Source organism: Stegodyphus dumicola, chromosome 8, assembly GCF_044657685.1.
Source record: "Stegodyphus dumicola isolate Sdum_Otavi_A_Nest chromosome 8, ASM4465768v1".
NCBI classification, from domain to species: Eukaryota; Metazoa; Arthropoda; class Arachnida; order Araneae; family Eresidae; genus Stegodyphus; species Stegodyphus dumicola.
In genome coordinates, this window is record NC_140775.1 from 187,216,664 (window position 1) to 187,236,070 (window position 19,407).

General features: G+C 22.7%; 1 protein-coding gene across 2 annotated transcripts in view; it reads right to left on the minus strand.

Moving 5' to 3' along the window:
• LOC146996055 (defensin BmKDfsin3-like) overlaps positions 1-17,305 on the minus strand; it is a 194,116-nt gene extending 176,811 nt beyond the window's left edge. Inside the window, exons 1-2 of one of the 2 annotated variants that reach the window (XM_085822820.1) lie at positions 17,097-17,232; positions 15,475-15,522 (exon numbers count right to left, since the gene is read on the minus strand). In XM_085822820.1, the coding sequence (XP_085678946.1) occupies positions 15,475-15,517 (43 nt within the window). In that variant the 5' untranslated portion in view covers positions 15,518-15,522; positions 17,097-17,232. Of the gene's footprint in view, positions 1-15,474; positions 15,523-17,096 lie in introns of both variants that reach the window. The other variant, XM_085822821.1, reaches the window with a different exon arrangement.
• Between the last annotated feature and the right edge of the window lie 2,102 nt (positions 17,306-19,407).

Genomic DNA, 19,407 nt, shown 5'->3' on the forward strand with positions numbered 1-19,407 from the left:
AATTTCCTACCCATTTATTTCTAGTAATTTCATGTTAAACAATTAAATTAAAAAAAATAATTTATCAATTAAAAAAAATAATTTATCAATTAAAAAAAATTTATCATACAGTTTTTATGGAAATTAAATAATTTTCTTTACACAGTTGCATTGTTGTAAGAATAAAAGAAGTCTCATAGGAAATTTTTTAAAACATTTAGCATAATGAAATAACTTTCAAATTCCTACTCATTTATTTATTTATAATAATAATTTATCATACAGTTTTTATGGAAATTAAATAATTTTCTTTACACAGTTGCATTTTTGTAAGAATAAAAGAAGTCTCATAGGAAATTTTTTAAAACATTTAGCATAATGAAATAACTTTCAAATTTCCTACCCATCTATTTCTAGTAATTTCATGTTAAACAATTCAATTTAAAAAAATAATTTATCAATTAAAAAAAATTTATCAATTAAAAAAAATAATTTATCAATTAAAAAAATAATTTATCATACAGTTTTATGGAAATTAATTAATTTTCTTTACACAGTTGCATTGTTGTAAGAATAAAAGAAGTCTCATAGGAAATTTTTTAAAACATTTAGCATAATGAAATAACTTTCAAATTGCTACTCATTTATTTATTTATAATAATAATTCATCATACAGTTTTTATGGAAATTAAATAATTTTCTTTACACAGTTGCATTTTTGTAAGAATAAAAGAAGTCTCATACGAAATTTTTTTAAACTTTTAGCATAATGAAATAACTTTCAAATTTCCTACCCATTTATTTCTAGTAATTTCATGTTAAACAATTAAATTAAAAAAAATAATTTATCAATTAAAAAAAATAATTTATCAATTAAAAAAAATAATTTATCAATTAAAAAAAATTTATCATACAGTTTTTATGGAAATTAAATAATTTTCTTTACACAGTTGCATTGTTGTAAGAATAAAAGAAGTCTCATAGGAAATTTTTTAAAACATTTAGCATAATGAAATAACTTTCAAATTCCTACTCATTTATTTATTTATAATAATAATTTATCATACAGTTTTTATGGAAATTAAATAATTTTCTTTACACAGTTGCATTTTTGTAAGAATAAAAGAAGTCTCATAGGAAATTTTTTAAAACATTTAGCATAATGAAATAACTTTCAAATTTCCTACCCATCTATTTCTAGTAATTTCATGTTAAACAATTCAATTTAAAAAAATAATTTATCAATTAAAAAAAATTTATCATACAGTTTTTATGGAAATTAAATAATTTTCTTTACACAGTTGCATTGTTGTAAGAATAAAAGAAGTCTCATACGAAATTTTTTAAAACATTTAGCATAATGAAATAACTTTCAAATTCCTACTCATTTATTTATTTATAATAATAATTTATCATACAGTTTTTATGGAAATTAAATAATTTTCATTACACAGTTGCATTTTTGTAAGAATAAAAGAAGTCTCATACGAAATTTTTTAAAACCTTTAGCATAATGAAATAACTTTCAAATTTCCTACCCATTTATTTCTAGTAATTTCATGTTAAACAATTAAATTTAAAAAAATAATTTATCAATTAAAAAAAATAATTTATCAATTAAAAAAATTTATCATACAGTTTTTATGGAAATTAAATAATTTTCTTTACACAGTTGCATTGTTGTAAGAATAAAAGAAGTCTCATACGAAATTTTTTAAAACATTTAGCATAATGAAATAACTTTCAAATTCCTACTCATTTATTTATTTATAATAATAATTTATCATACAGTTTTTATGGAAATTAAATAATTTTCTTTACACAGTTGCATTTTTGTAAGAATAAAAGAAGTCTCATACGAAATATTTTAAATCATTTAGCATAATGAAATAACTTTCAAATTTCCTACCCATTTATTTCTAGTAATTTCATGTTAAACAATTAAATTAAAAAAAATAATTTATCAATTAAAAAAATAATTTATCAATTAAGAAAAATAATTTATCATACAGTTTTTATGGAAATTAAATAATTTTCTTTACACAGTTGCATTGTTGTAAGAATAAAAGAAGTCTCATAGGAAATTTTTTAAAACATTTAGCATAATGAAATAACTTTCAAATTTCCTACCCATTTATTTCTGGTAATTTCATGTTAAACAATTAAATTTAAAAAAATAATTTATCAATTAAAAAAAATAATTTATCAATTAAAAAAATAATTTATCATACAGTTTTATGGAAATTAAATAATTTTCTTTACACAGTTGCATTGTTGTAAGAATAAAAGAAGTCTCATAGGAAATTTTTTAAAACATTTAGCATAATGAAATAACTTTCAAATTCCTACTCATTTATTTATTTATAATAATAATTTATCATACAGTTTTTATGGAAATTAAATAATTTTCATTACACAGTTGCATTTTTGTAAGAATAAAAGAAGTCTCATACGAAATTTTTTAAAACCTTTAGCATAATGAAATAACTTTCAAATTTCCTACCCATTTATTTCTAGTAATTTCATGTTAAACAATTAAATTTAAAAAAATAATTTATCAATTAAAAAAAATAATTTATCAATTAAAAAAATTTATCATACAGTTTTTATGGAAATTAAATAATTTTCTTTACACAGTTGCATTGTTGTAAGAATAAAAGAAGTCTCATACGAAATTTTTTAAAACATTTAGCATAATGAAATAACTTTCAAATTCCTACTCATTTATTTATTTATAATAATAATTTATCATACAGTTTTTATGGAAATTAAATAATTTTCTTTACACAGTTGCATTTTTGTAAGAATAAAAGAAGTCTCATACGAAATATTTTAAATCATTTAGCATAATGAAATAACTTTCAAATTTCCTACCCATTTATTTCTAGTAATTTCATGTTAAACAATTAAATTAAAAAAAATAATTTATCAATTAAAAAAATAATTTATCAATTAAGAAAAATAATTTATCATACAGTTTTTATGGAAATTAAATAATTTTCTTTACACAGTTGCATTGTTGTAAGAATAAAAGAAGTCTCATAGGAAATTTTTTAAAACATTTAGCATAATGAAATAACTTTCAAATTTCCTACCCATTTATTTCTGGTAATTTCATGTTAAACAATTAAATTTAAAAAAATAATTTATCAATTAAAAAAAATAATTTATCAATTAAAAAAATAATTTATCATACAGTTTTATGGAAATTAAATAATTTTCTTTACACAGTTGCATTGTTGTAAGAATAAAAGAAGTCTCATAGGAAATTTTTTAAAACATTTAGCATAATGAAATAACTTTCAAATTCCTACTCATTTTTTTATTTATAATAATAATTTATCATACAGTTTTTATGGAAATTAAATAATTTTCTTTACACAGTTGCATTGTTGTAAGAATAAAAGAAGTCTCATAGGAAATTTTTTAAATCATTTAGCATAATGAAATAACTTTCAAATTCCTACTCATTTATTTATTTATAATAATAATTTATCATACAGTTTTTATGGAAAATAAATAATTTTCTTTACACAGTTGCATTTTTGTAAGAATAAAAGAAGTCTCATACGAAATTTTTTAAAACATTTAGCATAATGAAATAACTTTCAAATTTCCTACCCAATTATTTCTAGTAATTTCATGTTAAACAAATAAATTTAAAAAAATAATTTATCAATTAAAAAAAATAATTTATCAATTAAAAAAATAATTTATCATACAGTTTTATGGAAATTAATTAATTTTCTTTACACAGTTGCATTTTTGTAAGAATAAAAGAAGTCTCATACGAAGTTTTTTAAAACATTTAGCATAATGAAATAACTTTCAAATTCCTACTCATTTATTTATTTATAATAATAATTTATCATACAGTTTTTATGGAAATTAAATAATTTTCATTACACAGTTGCATTTTTGTAAGAATAAAAGAAGTCTCATACGAAATTTTTTAAAACCTTTAGCATAATGAATTAACTTTCAAATTTCCTACCCATTTATTTCTAGTAATTTCATGTTAAACAATTAAATTTAAAAAAATAATTTATCAATTAAAAAATATAATTTATCAATTAAAAAAAATAATTTATCATACAGTTTTATGGAAATTAAATAATTTTCTTTACACAGTTGCATTGTTGTAAGAATAAAAGAAGTCTCATAGGAAATTTTTTAAAACATTTAGCATAATGAAATAACTTTCAAATTCCTACTCATTTATTTATTTATAATAATAATTTATCATACAGTTTTTATGGAAATTAAATAATTTTCTTTACACAGTTGCATTTTTGTAACAATAAAATAAGTCTCATAGGAAATTTTTTAAAACATTTAGCATAATGAAATAACTTTCAAATTTCCTACCCATTTATTTCTAGTAATTTCATGTTAAACAATTAAATTTAAAAAAATAATTTATCAATTAAAAAAAAATTATCATACAGTTTTTATGGAAATTAAATAATTTTCTTTACACAGTTGCATTGTTGTAAGAATAAAAGAAGTCTCATACGAAATTTTTTAAAACATTTAGCATAATGAAATAACTTTCAAATTCCTACTCATTTATTTATTTATAATAATAATTTATCATACAGTTTTTATGGAAATTAAATAATTTTCTTTACACAGTTGCATTTTTGTAAGAATAAAAGAAGTCTCATACGAAATATTTTAAAACATTTAGCATAATGAAATAACTTTCAAATTTCCTACCCATTTATTTCTAGTAATTTCATGTTAAACAATTAAATTTAAAAAAATAATTTATCAATTAAAAAAAATAATTTATCAATTAAAAAAATAATTTATCATACAGTTTTTATGGAAATTAAATAATTTTCTTTACACAGTTGCATTGTTGTAAGAATAAAAGAAGTCTCATAGGAAATTTTTTAAAACATTTAGCATAATGAAATAACTTTCAAATTTCCTACCCATTTATTTCTGGTAATTTCATGTTAAACAATTAAATTTAAAAAAATAATTTACCAATTAAAAAAAATAATTTATCATACAGTTTTATGGAAATTAAATAATTTTCTTTACACAGTTGCATTGTTGTAAGAATAAAAGAAGTCTCATAGGAAATTTTTTAAAACATTTAGCATAATGAAATAACTTTCAAATTCCTACTCATTTATTTATTTATAATAATAATTTATCATACAGTTTTTATGGAAATTAAATAATTTTCTTTACACAGTTGCATTGTTGTAAGAATAAAAGAAGTCTCATAGGAAATTTTTTAAATCATTTAGCATAATGAAATAACTTTCAAATTCCTACTCATTTATTTATTTATAATAATAATTTATCATACAGTTTTTATGGAAATTAAATAATTTTCTTTACACAGTTGCATTTTTGTAAGAATAAAAGAAGTCTCATACGAAATTTTTTAAAACATTTAGCATAATGAAATAACTTTCAAATTTCCTACCCAATTATTTCTAGTAATTTCATGTTAAACAATTAAATTTAAAAAAATAATTTATCAATTAAAAAAATAATTTATCAATTAAAAAATATAATTTATCATAGAGTTTTATGGAAATTAAATAATTTTCTTTACACAGTTGCATTGTTGTAAGAATAAAAGAAGTCTCATACGAAATTTTTTAAAACCTTTAGCATAATAAAATAACTTTCAAATTTCCTACCCATTTATTTCTAGTAATTTCATGTTAAACAATTAAATTTAAAAAAATAATTTATCAATTAAAAAAAATTTATCAATTAAAAAAAATAATTTATCAATTAAAAAAATAATTTATCATACAGTTTTATGGAAATTAATTAATTTTCTTTACACAGTTGCATTGTTGTAAGAATAAAAGAAGTCTCATAGGAAATTTTTTAAAACATTTAGCATAATGAAATAACTTTCAAATTGCTACTCATTTATTTATTTATAATAATAATTCATCATACAGTTTTTATGGAAATTAAATAATTTTCTTTACACAGTTGCATTTTTGTAAGAATAAAAGAAGTCTCATACGAAATTTTTTTAAACTTTTAGCATAATGAAATAACTTTCAAATTTCCTACCCATTTATTTCTAGTAATTTCATGTTAAACAATTAAATTAAAAAAAATAATTTATCAATTAAAAAAAATAATTTATCAATTAAAAAAAATTTATCATACAGTTTTTATGGAAATTAAATAATTTTCTTTACACAGTTGCATTGTTGTAAGAATAAAAGAAGTCTCATAGGAAATTTTTTAAAACATTTAGCATAATGAAATAACTTTCAAATTCCTACTCATTTATTTATTTATAATAATAATTTATCATACAGTTTTTATGGAAATTAAATAATTTTCTTTACACAGTTGCATTTTTGTAAGAATAAAAGAAGTCTCATAGGAAATTTTTTAAAACATTTAGCATAATGAAATAACTTTCAAATTTCCTACCCATCTATTTCTAGTAATTTCATGTTAAACAATTCAATTTAAAAAAATAATTTATCAATTAAAAAAAATTTATCATACAGTTTTTATGGAAATTAAATAATTTTCTTTACACAGTTGCATTGTTGTAAGAATAAAAGAAGACTCATACGAAATTTTTTAAAACATTTAGCATAATGAAATAACTTTCAAATTCCTACTCATTTATTTATTTATAATAATAATTTATCATACAGTTTTTATGGAAATTAAATAATTTTCTTTGCACAGTTGCATTGTTGTTAGAATAAAAGAAGTCTCATAGGAAATTTTTTAAAACATTTAGCATAATGAAATAACTTTCAAATTCCTACTCATTTATTTATTTATAATAATAATTTATCATACAGTTTTTATGGAAATTAAATAATTTTCTTTACACAGTTGCATTTTTGTAAGAATAAAAGAAGTCTCATACGAAATTTTTTAAAACATTTAGCATAATGAAATAACTTTCAAATTTCCTTCCCAATTTATTTCTAGTAATTTCATGTTAAACAATTAAATTAAAAAAAATAATTTATCAATTAAAAAAAATAATTTATCAATTAAAAAAATAATTTATCATACAGTTTTATGGAAATTAAATAATTTTCTTTACACAGTTGCATTGTTGTAAGAATAAAAGAAGTCTCATAGGAAATTTTTTAAAACATTTAGCATAATGAAATAACTTTCAAATTTCCTACCCATTTATTTCTAGTAATTTCATGTTAAACAATTAAATTTAAAAAAATAATTTATCAATTAAAAAAAAATTATCATACAGTTTTTATGGAAATTAAATAATTTTCTTTACATAGTTGCATTGTTGTAAGAATAAAAGAAGTCTCATACGAAATATTTTAAAACATTTAGCATAATGAAATAACTTTCAAATTTCCTACCCATTTATTTCTAGTAATTTCATGTTAAACAATTAAATTTAAAAAAATAATTTATCAATTAAAAAAAATAATTTATCAATTAAAAAAATAATTTATCATACAGTTTTTATGGAAATTAAATAATTTTCTTTACACAGTTGCATTGTTGTAAGAATAAAAGAAGTCTCATAGGAAATTTTTTAAAACATTTAGCATAATGAAATAACTTTCAAATTTCCTACCCATTTATTTCTGGTAATTTCATGTTAAACAATTAAATTTAAAAAAATAATTTATCAATTAAAAAAAATAATTTATCATACAGTTTTATGGAAATTAAATAATTTTCTTTACACAGTTGCATTGTTGTAAGAATAAAAGAAGTCTCATAGGAAATTTTTTAAAACATTTAGCATAATGAAATAACTTTCAAATTTCCTACCCATTTATTTCTAGTAATTTCATGTTAAACAATTAAATTTAAAAAAATAATTTATCAATTAAAAAAAAATTATCATACAGTTTTTATGGAAATTAAATAATTTTCTTTACATAGTTGCATTGTTGTAAGAATAAAAGAAGTCTCATACGAAATTTTTTAAAACATTTAGCATAATGAAATAACTTTCAAATTCCTACTCATTTATTTATTTATAATAATAATTTATCATACAGTTTTTATGGAAATTAAATAATTTTCTTTACACAGTTGCATTTTTGTAAGAATAAAAGAAGTCTCATACGAAATATTTTAAAACATTTAGCATAATGAAATAACTTTCAAATTTCCTACCCATTTATTTCTAGTAATTTCATGTTAAACAATTAAATTTAAAAAAATAATTTATCAATTAAAAAAAATAATTTATCAATTAAAAAAATAATTTATCATACAGTTTTTATGGAAATTAAATAATTTTCTTTACACAGTTGCATTGTTGTAAGAATAAAAGAAGTCTCATAGGAAATTTTTTAAAACATTTAGCATAATGAAATAACTTTCAAATTTCCTACCCATTTATTTCTGGTAATTTCATGTTAAACAATTAAATTTAAAAAAATAATTTATCAATTAAAAAAAATAATTTATCATACAGTTTTATGGAAATTAAATAATTTTCTTTACACAGTTGCATTGTTGTAAGAATAAAAGAAGTCTCATAGGAAATTTTTTAAAACATTTAGCATAATGAAATAACTTTCAAATTCCTACTCATTTATTTATTTATAATAATAATTTATCATACAGTTTTTATGGAAATTAAATAATTTTCTTTACACAGTTGCATTGTTGTAAGAATAAAAGAAGTCTCATAGCAAATTTTTTAACTCATTTAGCATAATGAAATAACTTTCAAATTCCTACTCATTTATTTATTTATAATAATAATTTATCATACAGTTTTTATGGAAATTAAATAATTTTCTTTACACAGTTGCATTTTTGTAAGAATAAAAGAAGTCTCATACGAAATTTTTTAAAACATTTAGCATAATGATATAACTTTCAAATTTCCTACCCAATTATTTCTAGTAATTTCATGTTAAACAATTAAATTTAAAAAAATAATTTATCAATTAAAAAATATAATTTATCATAGAGTTTTATGGAAATTAAATAATTTTCTTTACACAGTTGCATTGTTGTAAGAATAAAAGAAGTCTCATACGAAATTTTTTAAAACCTTTAGCATAATGAAATAACTTTCAAATTTCCTACCCATTTATTTCTAGTAATTTCATGTTAAACAATTAAATTAAAAAAAATAATTTATCAATTAAAAAAAATTTATCAATTAAAAAAATAATTTATCAATTAAAAAAATAATTTATCATACAGTTTTATGGAAATTAATTAATTTTCTTTACACAGTTGCATTGTTGTAAGAATAAAAGAAGTCTCATAGGAAATTTTTTAAAACATTTAGCATAATGAAATAACTTTCAAATTGCTACTCATTTATTTATTTATAATAATAATTCATCATACAGTTTTTATGGAAATTAAATAATTTTCTTTACACAGTTGCATTTTTGTAAGAATAAAAGAAATCTCATACGAAATTTTTTAAAACTTTTAGCATAATGAAATAACTTTCAAATTCCTACTCATTTATTTATTTATAATAATAATTTATCATACAGTTTTTATGGAAATTAAATAATTTTCTTTACACAGTTGCATTTTTGTAAGAATAAAAGAAGTCTCATACGAAATTTTTTAAAACATTTAGCATAATGAAATAACTTTCAAATTTCCTACCCATTTATTTCTAGTAATTTCATGTTAAACAATTAAATTAAAAAAAATAATTTATCAATTAAAAAAATAATTTATCAATTAAAAATAATTTATCAATTAAAAAAATAATTTATCAATTAAAAAAATAATTTATCATACAGTTTTATGGAAATTAAATAATTTTCTTTACACAGTTGCATTGTTGTAAGATTAAAAGAAGTCTCATAGGAAATTTTTTAAAACATTTAGCATAATGCAATAACTTTCAAATTCCTACTCATTTATTTATTTATAATAATAATTTATCATACAGTTTTTATGGAAATTAAATAATTTTCTTTACACAGTTGCATTTTTGTAAGAATAAAAGAAGTCTCATAGGAAATTTTTTAAAACATTTAGCATAATGAAATAACTTTCAAATTTCCTACCCATTTATTTCTAGTAATTTCATGTTAAACAATTCAATTTAAAAAAATAATTTATCAATTAAAAAAAATTTATCATACAGTTTTTATGGAAATTAAATAATTTTCTTTACACAGTTGCATTGTTGTAAGAATAAAAGAAGACTCATATGAAATTTTTTAAAACATTTAGCATAATGAAATAACTTTCAAATTCCTACTCATTTATTTATTTATAATAATAATTTATCATACAGTTTTTATGGAAATTAAATAATTTTCTTTGCACAGTTGCATTGTTGTTAGAATAAAAGAAGTCTCATAGGAAATTTTTTAAAACATTTAGCATAATGAAATAACTTTCAAATTCCTACTCATTTATTTATTTATAATAATAATTTATCATACAGTTTTTATGGAAATTAAATAATTTTCTTTACACAGTTGCATTTTTGTAAGAATAAAAGAAGTCTCATACGAAATTTTTTAAAACATTTAGCATAATGAAATAACTTTCAAATTTCCTTCCCAATTTATTTCTAGTAATTTCATGTTAAACAATTAAATTTAAAAAAATAATTTATCAATTAAAAAAAATAATTTATCAATTAAAAAAATAATTTATCATACAGTTTTATGGAAATTAAATAATTTTCTTTACACAGTTGCATTGTTGTAAGAATAAAAGAAGTCTCATAGGAAATTTTTTAAAACATTTAGCATAATGAAATAACTTTCAAATTCCTACTCATTTATTTATTTATAATAATAATTTATCATACAGTTTTTATGGAAATTAAATAATTTTCTTTACACAGTTGCATTTTTGTAAGAATAAAAGAAGTCTCATAGGAAATTTTTTAAAACATTTAGCATAATGAAATAACTTTCAAATTTCCTACCCATTTATTCTAGGAATTTCATGTTAAACAATTAAATTCAAAAAAATAATTTATCAATTAAAAAAAAATAATTTATCAATTAAAAAAAATAATTTATCAATTAAAAAAAATAATTTATCAATTAAAAAAATAATTTATCATACAGTTTTTATGGAAATTAAATAATTTTCTTTACACAGTTGCATTGTTGTAAGAATAAAAGAAGTCTCATACGAAATTTTTTAAAACATTTAGCATAATGAAATAACTTTCAAATTCCTACTCATTTATTTATTTATAATAATAATTTATCATACAGTTTTTATGGAAATTAAATAATTTTCTTTACACAGTTGCATTTTTGTAAGAATAAAAGAAGTCTCATACGAAATTTTTTAAAACATTTAGCATAATGAAATAACTTTCAAATTCCTACTCATTTATTTATTTATAATAATAATTTATCATACAGTTTTTATGGAAATTAAATAATTTTCATTACACAGTTGCATTTTTGTAAGAATAAAAGAAGTCTCATACGAAATTTTTTAAAACATTTCGCATAATGAAATAACTTTCCAATTTCCTACCCATTTATTTCTAGTAATTTCATGTTAAACAATTAAATTTAAAAAAATAATTTATCAATTAAAAAATATAATTTATCAATTAAAAAAATAATTTATCATACAGTTTTATGGAAATTAAATAATTTTCTTTACTCAGTTGCATTGTTGTAAGAATAAAAGAAGTCTCATAGGAAATTTTTTAAAACATTTAGCATAATGAAATAACTTTCAAATTCCTACTCATTTATTTATTTATAATAATAATTTATCATACAGTTTTTATGGAAATTAAATAATTTTCTTTACACAGTTGCATTTTTGTAACAATAAAATAAGTCTCATAGGAAATTTTTTAAAACATTTAGCATAATGAAATAACTTTCAAATTTCCTACCCATTTATTTCTAGTAATTTCATGTTAAACAATTAAATTTAAAAAAATAATTTATCAATTAAAAAAAAATAATTTATCAATTAAAAAAAAATTTATCATACAGTTTTTATGGAAATTAAATAATTTTCTTTACACAGTTGCATTGTTGTAAGAATAAAAGAAGTCTCATAGGAAATTTTTGAAAACATTTAGCATAATGAAATAACTTTCAAATTCCTACTCATTTATTTATTTATAATAATAATTTATCATACAGTTTTTATGGAAATTAAATAATTTTCTTTACACAGTTGCATTTTTGTAAGAATAAAAGAAGTCTCATACGAAATTTTTTAAAACATTTAGCATAATGAAATAACTTTCAAATTTCCTACCCATTTATTTCTAGGAATTTCATGTTAAACAATTAAATTTAAAAAAATAATTTACCAATTAAAAAAAATAATTCATCAATTAAAAAAAATTTATCATACAGTTTTTATGGAAATTAAATAATTTTCTTTACACAGTTGCATTGTTGTAAGAATAAAAGAAGTCTCATAGGAAATTTTTTAAAACATTTAGCATAATGAAATAACTTTCAAATTCCTACTCATTTATTTATTTATAATAATAATTTATCATACAGTTTTTATGGAAATTAAATAATTTTCTTTACACAGTTGCATTTTTGTAAGAATAAAATAAGTCTCATAGGAAATTTTTAAAAACATTTAGCATAATGAAATAACTTTCAAATTTCCTACCCATTTATTTCTAGTAATTTCATGTTAAACAATTAAATTTAAAAAAATAATTTATCAATTAAAAAAAATAATTTATCATACAGTTTTATGGAAATTAAATAATTTTCTTTACACAGTTGCATTGTTGTAAGAATAAAAGAAGTCTCATAGGAAATTTTTTAAATCATTTAGCATAATGAAATAACTTTCAAATTCCTACTCATTTATTTATTTATAATAATAATTTATCATACAGTTTTTATGGAAATTAAACAATTTTCTTTACACAGTTGCATTTTAAGAATAAAAGAAGTCTCATAGGAAATTTTTTAAAACATTTAGCATAATGAAATAACTTTCAAATTTCCTTCCCAATTTATTTCTAGTAATTTCATGTTAAACAATTAAATTTAAAAAAATAATTTATCAATTAAAAAAAATAATTTATCAATTAAAAAAATAATTTATCATACAGTTTTATGGAAATTAAATAATTTTCTTTACACAGTTGCATTGTTGTAAGAATAAAAGAAGTCTCATAGGAAATTTTTTAAAACATTTAGCATAATGAAATAACTTTCAAATTCCTACTCATTTATTTATTTATAATAATAATTTATCATACAGTTTTTATGGAAATTAAATAATTTTCTTTACACAGTTGCATTTTTGTAAGAATAAAAGAAGTCTCATAGGAAATTTTTTAAAACATTTAGCATAATGAAATAACTTTCAAATTTCCTACCCATTTATTCTAGGAATTTCATGTTAAACAATTAAATTCAAAAAAATAATTTATCAATTAAAAAAAATAATTTATCAATTAAAAAAAATAATTTATCAATTAAAAAAATAATTTATCAATTAAAAAAATAATTTATCATACAGTTTTTATGGAAATTAAATAATTTTCTTTACACAGTTGCATTGTTGTAAGAATAAAAGAAGTCTCATACGAAATTTTTTAAAACATTTAGCATAATGAAATAACTTTCAAATTCCTACTCATTTATTTATTTATAATAATAATTTATCATACAGTTTTTATGGAAATTAAATAATTTTCTTTACACAGTTGCATTTTTGTAAGAATAAAAGAAGTCTCATAGGAAATTTTTTAAAACATTTAGCATAATGAAATAACTTTCAAATTCCTACTCATTTATTTATTTATAATAATAATTTATCATACAGTTTTTATGGAAATTAAATAATTTTCTTTACACAGTTGCATTTTTGTAACAATAAAATAAGTCTCATAGGAAATTTTTTAAAACATTTAGCATAATGAAATAACTTTCAAATTTCCTACCCATTTATTTCTAGTAATTTCATGTTAAACAATTAAATTTAAAAAAATAATTTATCAATTAAAAAAAAATAATTTATCAATTAAAAAAAAATTTATCATACAGTTTTTATGGAAATTAAATAATTTTCTTTACACAGTTGCATTGTTGTAAGAATAAAAGAAGTCTCATAGGAAATTTTTGAAAACATTTAGCATAATGAAATAACTTTCAAATTCCTACTCATTTATTTATTTATAATAATAATTTATCATACAGTTTTTATGGAAATTAAATAATTTTCTTTACACAGTTGCATTTTTGTAAGAATAAAAGAAGTCTCATACGAAATTTTTTAAAACATTTAGCATAATGAAATAACTTTCAAATTTCCTACCCATTTATTTCTAGGAATTTCATGTTAAACAATTAAATTTAAAAAAATAATTTACCAATTAAAAAAAATAATTCATCAATTAAAAAAAATTTATCATACAGTTTTTATGGAAATTAAATAATTTTCTTTACACAGTTGCATTGTTGTAAGAATAAAAGAAGTCTCATAGGAAATTTTTTAAAACATTTAGCATAATGAAATAACTTTCAAATTCCTACTCATTTATTTATTTATAATAATAATTTATCATACAGTTTTTATGGAAATTAAATAATTTTCTTTACACAGTTGCATTTTTGTAAGAATAAAATAAGTCTCATAGGAAATTTTTTAAAACATTTAGCATAATGAAATAACTTTCAAATTTCCTACCCATTTATTTCTAGTAATTTCATGTTAAACAATTAAATTTAAAAAAATAATTTATCAATTAAAAAAAATAATTTATCATACAGTTTTATGGAAATTAAATAATTTTCTTTACACAGTTGCATTGTTGTAAGAATAAAAGAAGTCTCATAGGAAATTTTTTAAATCATTTAGCATAATGAAATAACTTTCAAATTCCTACTCATTTATTTATTTATAATAATAATTTATCATACAGTTTTTATGGAAATTAAACAATTTTCTTTACACAGTTGCATTTTTGTAAGAATAAAAGAAGTCTCATAGGAAATTTTTTAAAACATTTAGCATAATGAAATAACTTTCAAATTTCCTACCCATTTATTTCTAGAAATTTCATGTTAAACAATTAAATTTAAAAAAATAATTTACCAATTAAAAAAAATAATTTATCAATTAAAAAAAAATTTATCATACAGTTTTTATGGAAATTAAATAATTTTCTTTACACAGTTGCATTGTTGTAAGAATAAAAGAAGTCTCATACGAAATTTTTTAAAACATTTAGCATAATGAAATAACTTTCAAATTCCTACTCATTTATTTATTTATAATAATAATTTATCATACAGTTTTTATGGAAATTAAATAATTTTCTTTACACAGTTGCATTTTTTTAAGAATAAAGAAGTCTCATACGAAATTTTTTAAAACATTTAGCATAATGAAATAACTTTCAAATTTCCTACCCACTTATTTCTAGTAATTTCATGTTAAACAATTAATTAACGAAAAACTAATAATTGACTGAAAATATTTACAAAGTGACTTCATTTCCAATGTTAATTTTCTCATGAAAGGAAATAATTAAATAGCATAAAAGAAACTAATTAAATAAGAAATAGGACTTACCAAAAGCAACTGCAATGAGAAGAAATATATGAACTGCCTTCATTTTATCTGAAATATAAAATACTGTTTGTTATTTTTTATTGTGTGCTACACAAATGTATATAAAACGTTAAATTTCCTATACAACATCAAGAAGGTCCAGTGTGCGAATATATTGGAATAGATTCATTTATCGATAAATTCTGAGGAATTTAGGAATTGATAAATACAACAGCAATAAATTCTGGAGAAGTATTTTATATTAAGTTGTACAGACATTAGGTTAATTGGAAGCAGGAGAGATGAAAAATGAGCAACGCCTTCACCGGGCTCTGACGCAGCCATAGGGCCATAGGGCGACGTAACGTCTGCCAGGAGAGTCGAATGTGTCCCTCATATCATCATATCATATCGTAGGTGACACTGGATATTTTGTGGAAGCAAGAAAGATCGAAAAATTAACAACTACCTTCGCCGGGAATCGAACCACGGACCTCTGAAACACCGGCTCAATGGGCTGGCCACTACACCACGAATGCACGCTAAGAAGGTGGGAGACCTATATACTCCCCATTTTAAAGGGCTAAGAAGGACCTTATATACTCCCCCTTTTAAAGGGCGACTATGGTTTTTAGGGGACCCAATCGCCAAATCCTGTGTGGGAAGAAATCATCATTCGCCACCCTTTTAGTTCGGCGCCATTGTAGAGACATTAGGTTATTTCGAGGCCGGAGAGAGGAAAAATCAGCGAACGCCTTCGCCAGGAATAGAACCCCGAACCTCTGGATTACTGGCCCAGCGTGCAGAATCACTACACCACGAAGGCACGCTAGAAAAGCGGGAGAAATACCTTATATACTCTCCCTTTTTAAAGGGCGAGTGGGGTTTTTAAGATTCGTTCAGACGGGGCGTAAAGGGCATAAGCTCCGTTGCCAAGGCAACCAGTCTGTGCTACGACACAAAATCTGGTTTAGGGCTCGTGGCATAGGTTTCAAAGTTTTCAACTTTACGCCGAGTTTGGGATAAGCGTCGACCAATCAGAGCGAAGCTAAAACGAAGCGGCGTTCTTCAGAAAATTTTCGCTGTTACAAAACAAGTAGAGCGAACGCGGGAAATCAATCGAGCAGGAGAACAGCGCGAGAAAGTTGTAGACACATCCCTGCATGCGCAAATTTAGCTTCTCTCATTGGCCACGGCTTACACCCCGTTCTCGCAAGTGTGAATGAAATTCCCGTATTTTATGCCCTTATGACTACGCCTCAATGCCCTTTACGCCGCCGTCTGAACGCAGCCTTAGGGCAGCGTCTGAACGCAGCTTATCGCCAAATCCTCGGTGTGGTGAGTCATCATCCACAACCCTTTTAGTTCGGGCGCCACTGTAGAGACATTAGGTTAATATTTGGAGGCAGGCAAGATGAAAAATTAGCAACGCGTTCGCCGGGAATCGAACCGCGGACCTCTCAATAACGTGCTGAGCGTGCAGACCACTACACCACGAAGGCTCGCTAAAAATGCGGGAGAAATACCTTATAATATATTGCTAGATAAGAAAATATATTTTAAAATGATAGAGTTTTGAAACAAATGCGTTTCACACTTAAATTACTCAGCAGCGGAAAGCAGTTTTTGAAAAATAAGCTTACCGAAACTTCTTGAGCGCCTTTTGTTCCTCTTCTTGAGACAATAATGCCGCTCTAATCAGTCAAAATCATTTTTATAGTCCACCAGGTAGCGTACTTCGGCTAAAATAAGGAAGGAAATCCTTGGATAGACTTCCTGGTTACGAGCCGCACCCCTATGCTAAGTAACGATCACATATTCTTCTCAACTTGGACATATTTCTGCCCGTTTTAAAATTCGAAGGAGGAAGAACGATACTTATCTCTAGTCAAGGAAAACATCTGTTCACATTCTTCGAAACAAAATTTAATCGGAACTGCGGTTTGAAAATGACACTGAAGTTACTAAAATGAAACCGCTGTTGTGTTCTCTCAATGAGATTATGCAGGATAGGAATGTTGTATTCGAAGATTCGTTAAACAAGAAACTAATTTCAGTTGTAAATATAGGTGATCCCCATGAAATCTCCTAAGGAGATTTCTGGGAAAATTCAGATTTATACGAAACTGAAACAGCTAAATTAAACAAGAGTGCGCTTTTCATCTTTAAAATGCATCGAATATGTTTATTATTTTTTTAAACTGGATTTAACCAGATTTTATCTAAGCACACTACGGTTGATTGTAGCTTAATAAGTGTTCCGCTTAGTCTCAGCAGTCCCCACCAGGCACCTTCTTTCCATGTTCTGGTCCTTACTTCAATGTTCCTCATTTCGTGGCCAATCCCCGGAGGAACACAGTACTAAGTTTATTTATGTTTATTCGTGTATTCATTTTTAATTCCATCGACGGGATCCAACAGGCTGATAAGCACCTAACCCAGTGGGCCAGCTGTTCCGTCGATGGTGAAAAGAAAGATTGTAGCTTAACAAACTACGGCTAAGCCTGCTGTCCTAAGCAGATTTTTTTTAACTTTTTGGTGTGGGGACTCCATAATATTGATTAAAATTTTGTGGGACCCCATAAGCATTGCGCAATTCTGACACACGCATGAAACTGTCAGTTTAATGTGATATACTACTGCAGTGTTAGGTCATTAACTTTAATGTTTAACGTAAAATGAACGTTTTATTATAAAAATTGCGTCGAAAATTTCCGTTTTTTCTTTGTCTGTATTGTCTTATCTTCATCCATTTTTCAGGTACATTACGTAAAAATATTTGGTAATTATAAAATTATTATAAGAAGTTTAAGAAATAACAAAATTGCTAAAATTTTTGGCGACCCTGTACTGCAGGTCCCGCGACCTCAATTGAGGTCACGACCTATAGTTTAAGAAACTCTGGTCTAAAGGAAGTTAAAAGCCACTGAACACTGGTAGTTCGGTCCGGGGTTCGAGTCCCGGCGAACAGGCTGGCTGCATGGGCGTTTTCGTGGTTTTCCCCATGTGTAACGTGGATACGAGCCAGTTTCCTTTACAAAGACATCCACGGGGCATCCCTCCCTTTCCGTGTAGTGCCTAAGGGCGGAGCACGTAATAAGGGAAAAAAAAGGAAGGGATACTTTGGTGGAGGATGCTTTAAGGGTAATTGCCTGCATAGGCGTTTTCGCGGTTTTCCCCATGTGTAACATGTATACGAGCTAGTTTTCCTATAGAAATTCCTCCACGAAGGCATCTCTCCCTTTAGGCAGATAGCCTTCGAGAGTTTTGCCGTAATTAAATAAACCCAACCAAAACAAACCTAAGGGTATTTTACTTGTATTCACATTGAATTTAGAAAGTATGTGATGTAGATACCGCAGGATTTTCTTGTACGGCCTATTAAATTATACACATTTTTTTTGCTGCAATTCATTTAAACTTATTTTCTCAAACTTCATTTGAGATATATTTCGAAATCAATCAGTTTATATTCACTTCGCGGCGAGGCAAAAGTAGGTACATAAAATCTCAAGGCCTCTTCATTAAAAATTGTAAAATACCAAAAAGTAAAATTGCAAATACAGTTTATTTTTTTTAGCAATTAAAATTAAAGTTTCTATTTTTTATTTCATTTCTATATTGGTTTTTGGTAGAGGAAAGCAAACTGAATCGCTTTATTTATTCACAAGCAGCTTTGCTGCCAGCCTTCGTCTGGCTTTTAAATGTACCGAGAAAATGGCTGAAGGGAACACCAAACGTTAAATTTAAAAATTGCGTAGAATTTTACTCAACAACAACTTTAGCTTTAAAATTATTATAAGAAGTTTAAGAAGTAACAAAATTGCTAAAATTTTTGGCGACCCTGTACTGCAGGTCTCGCGACCTCAGTTGGGGTCGCGACCCATAGTTTAAGAAACTTTGGTCTAAAGGAAGTAGTTTAAGAAACTCTTGTCTAAATTTTAGAAAAAAAAA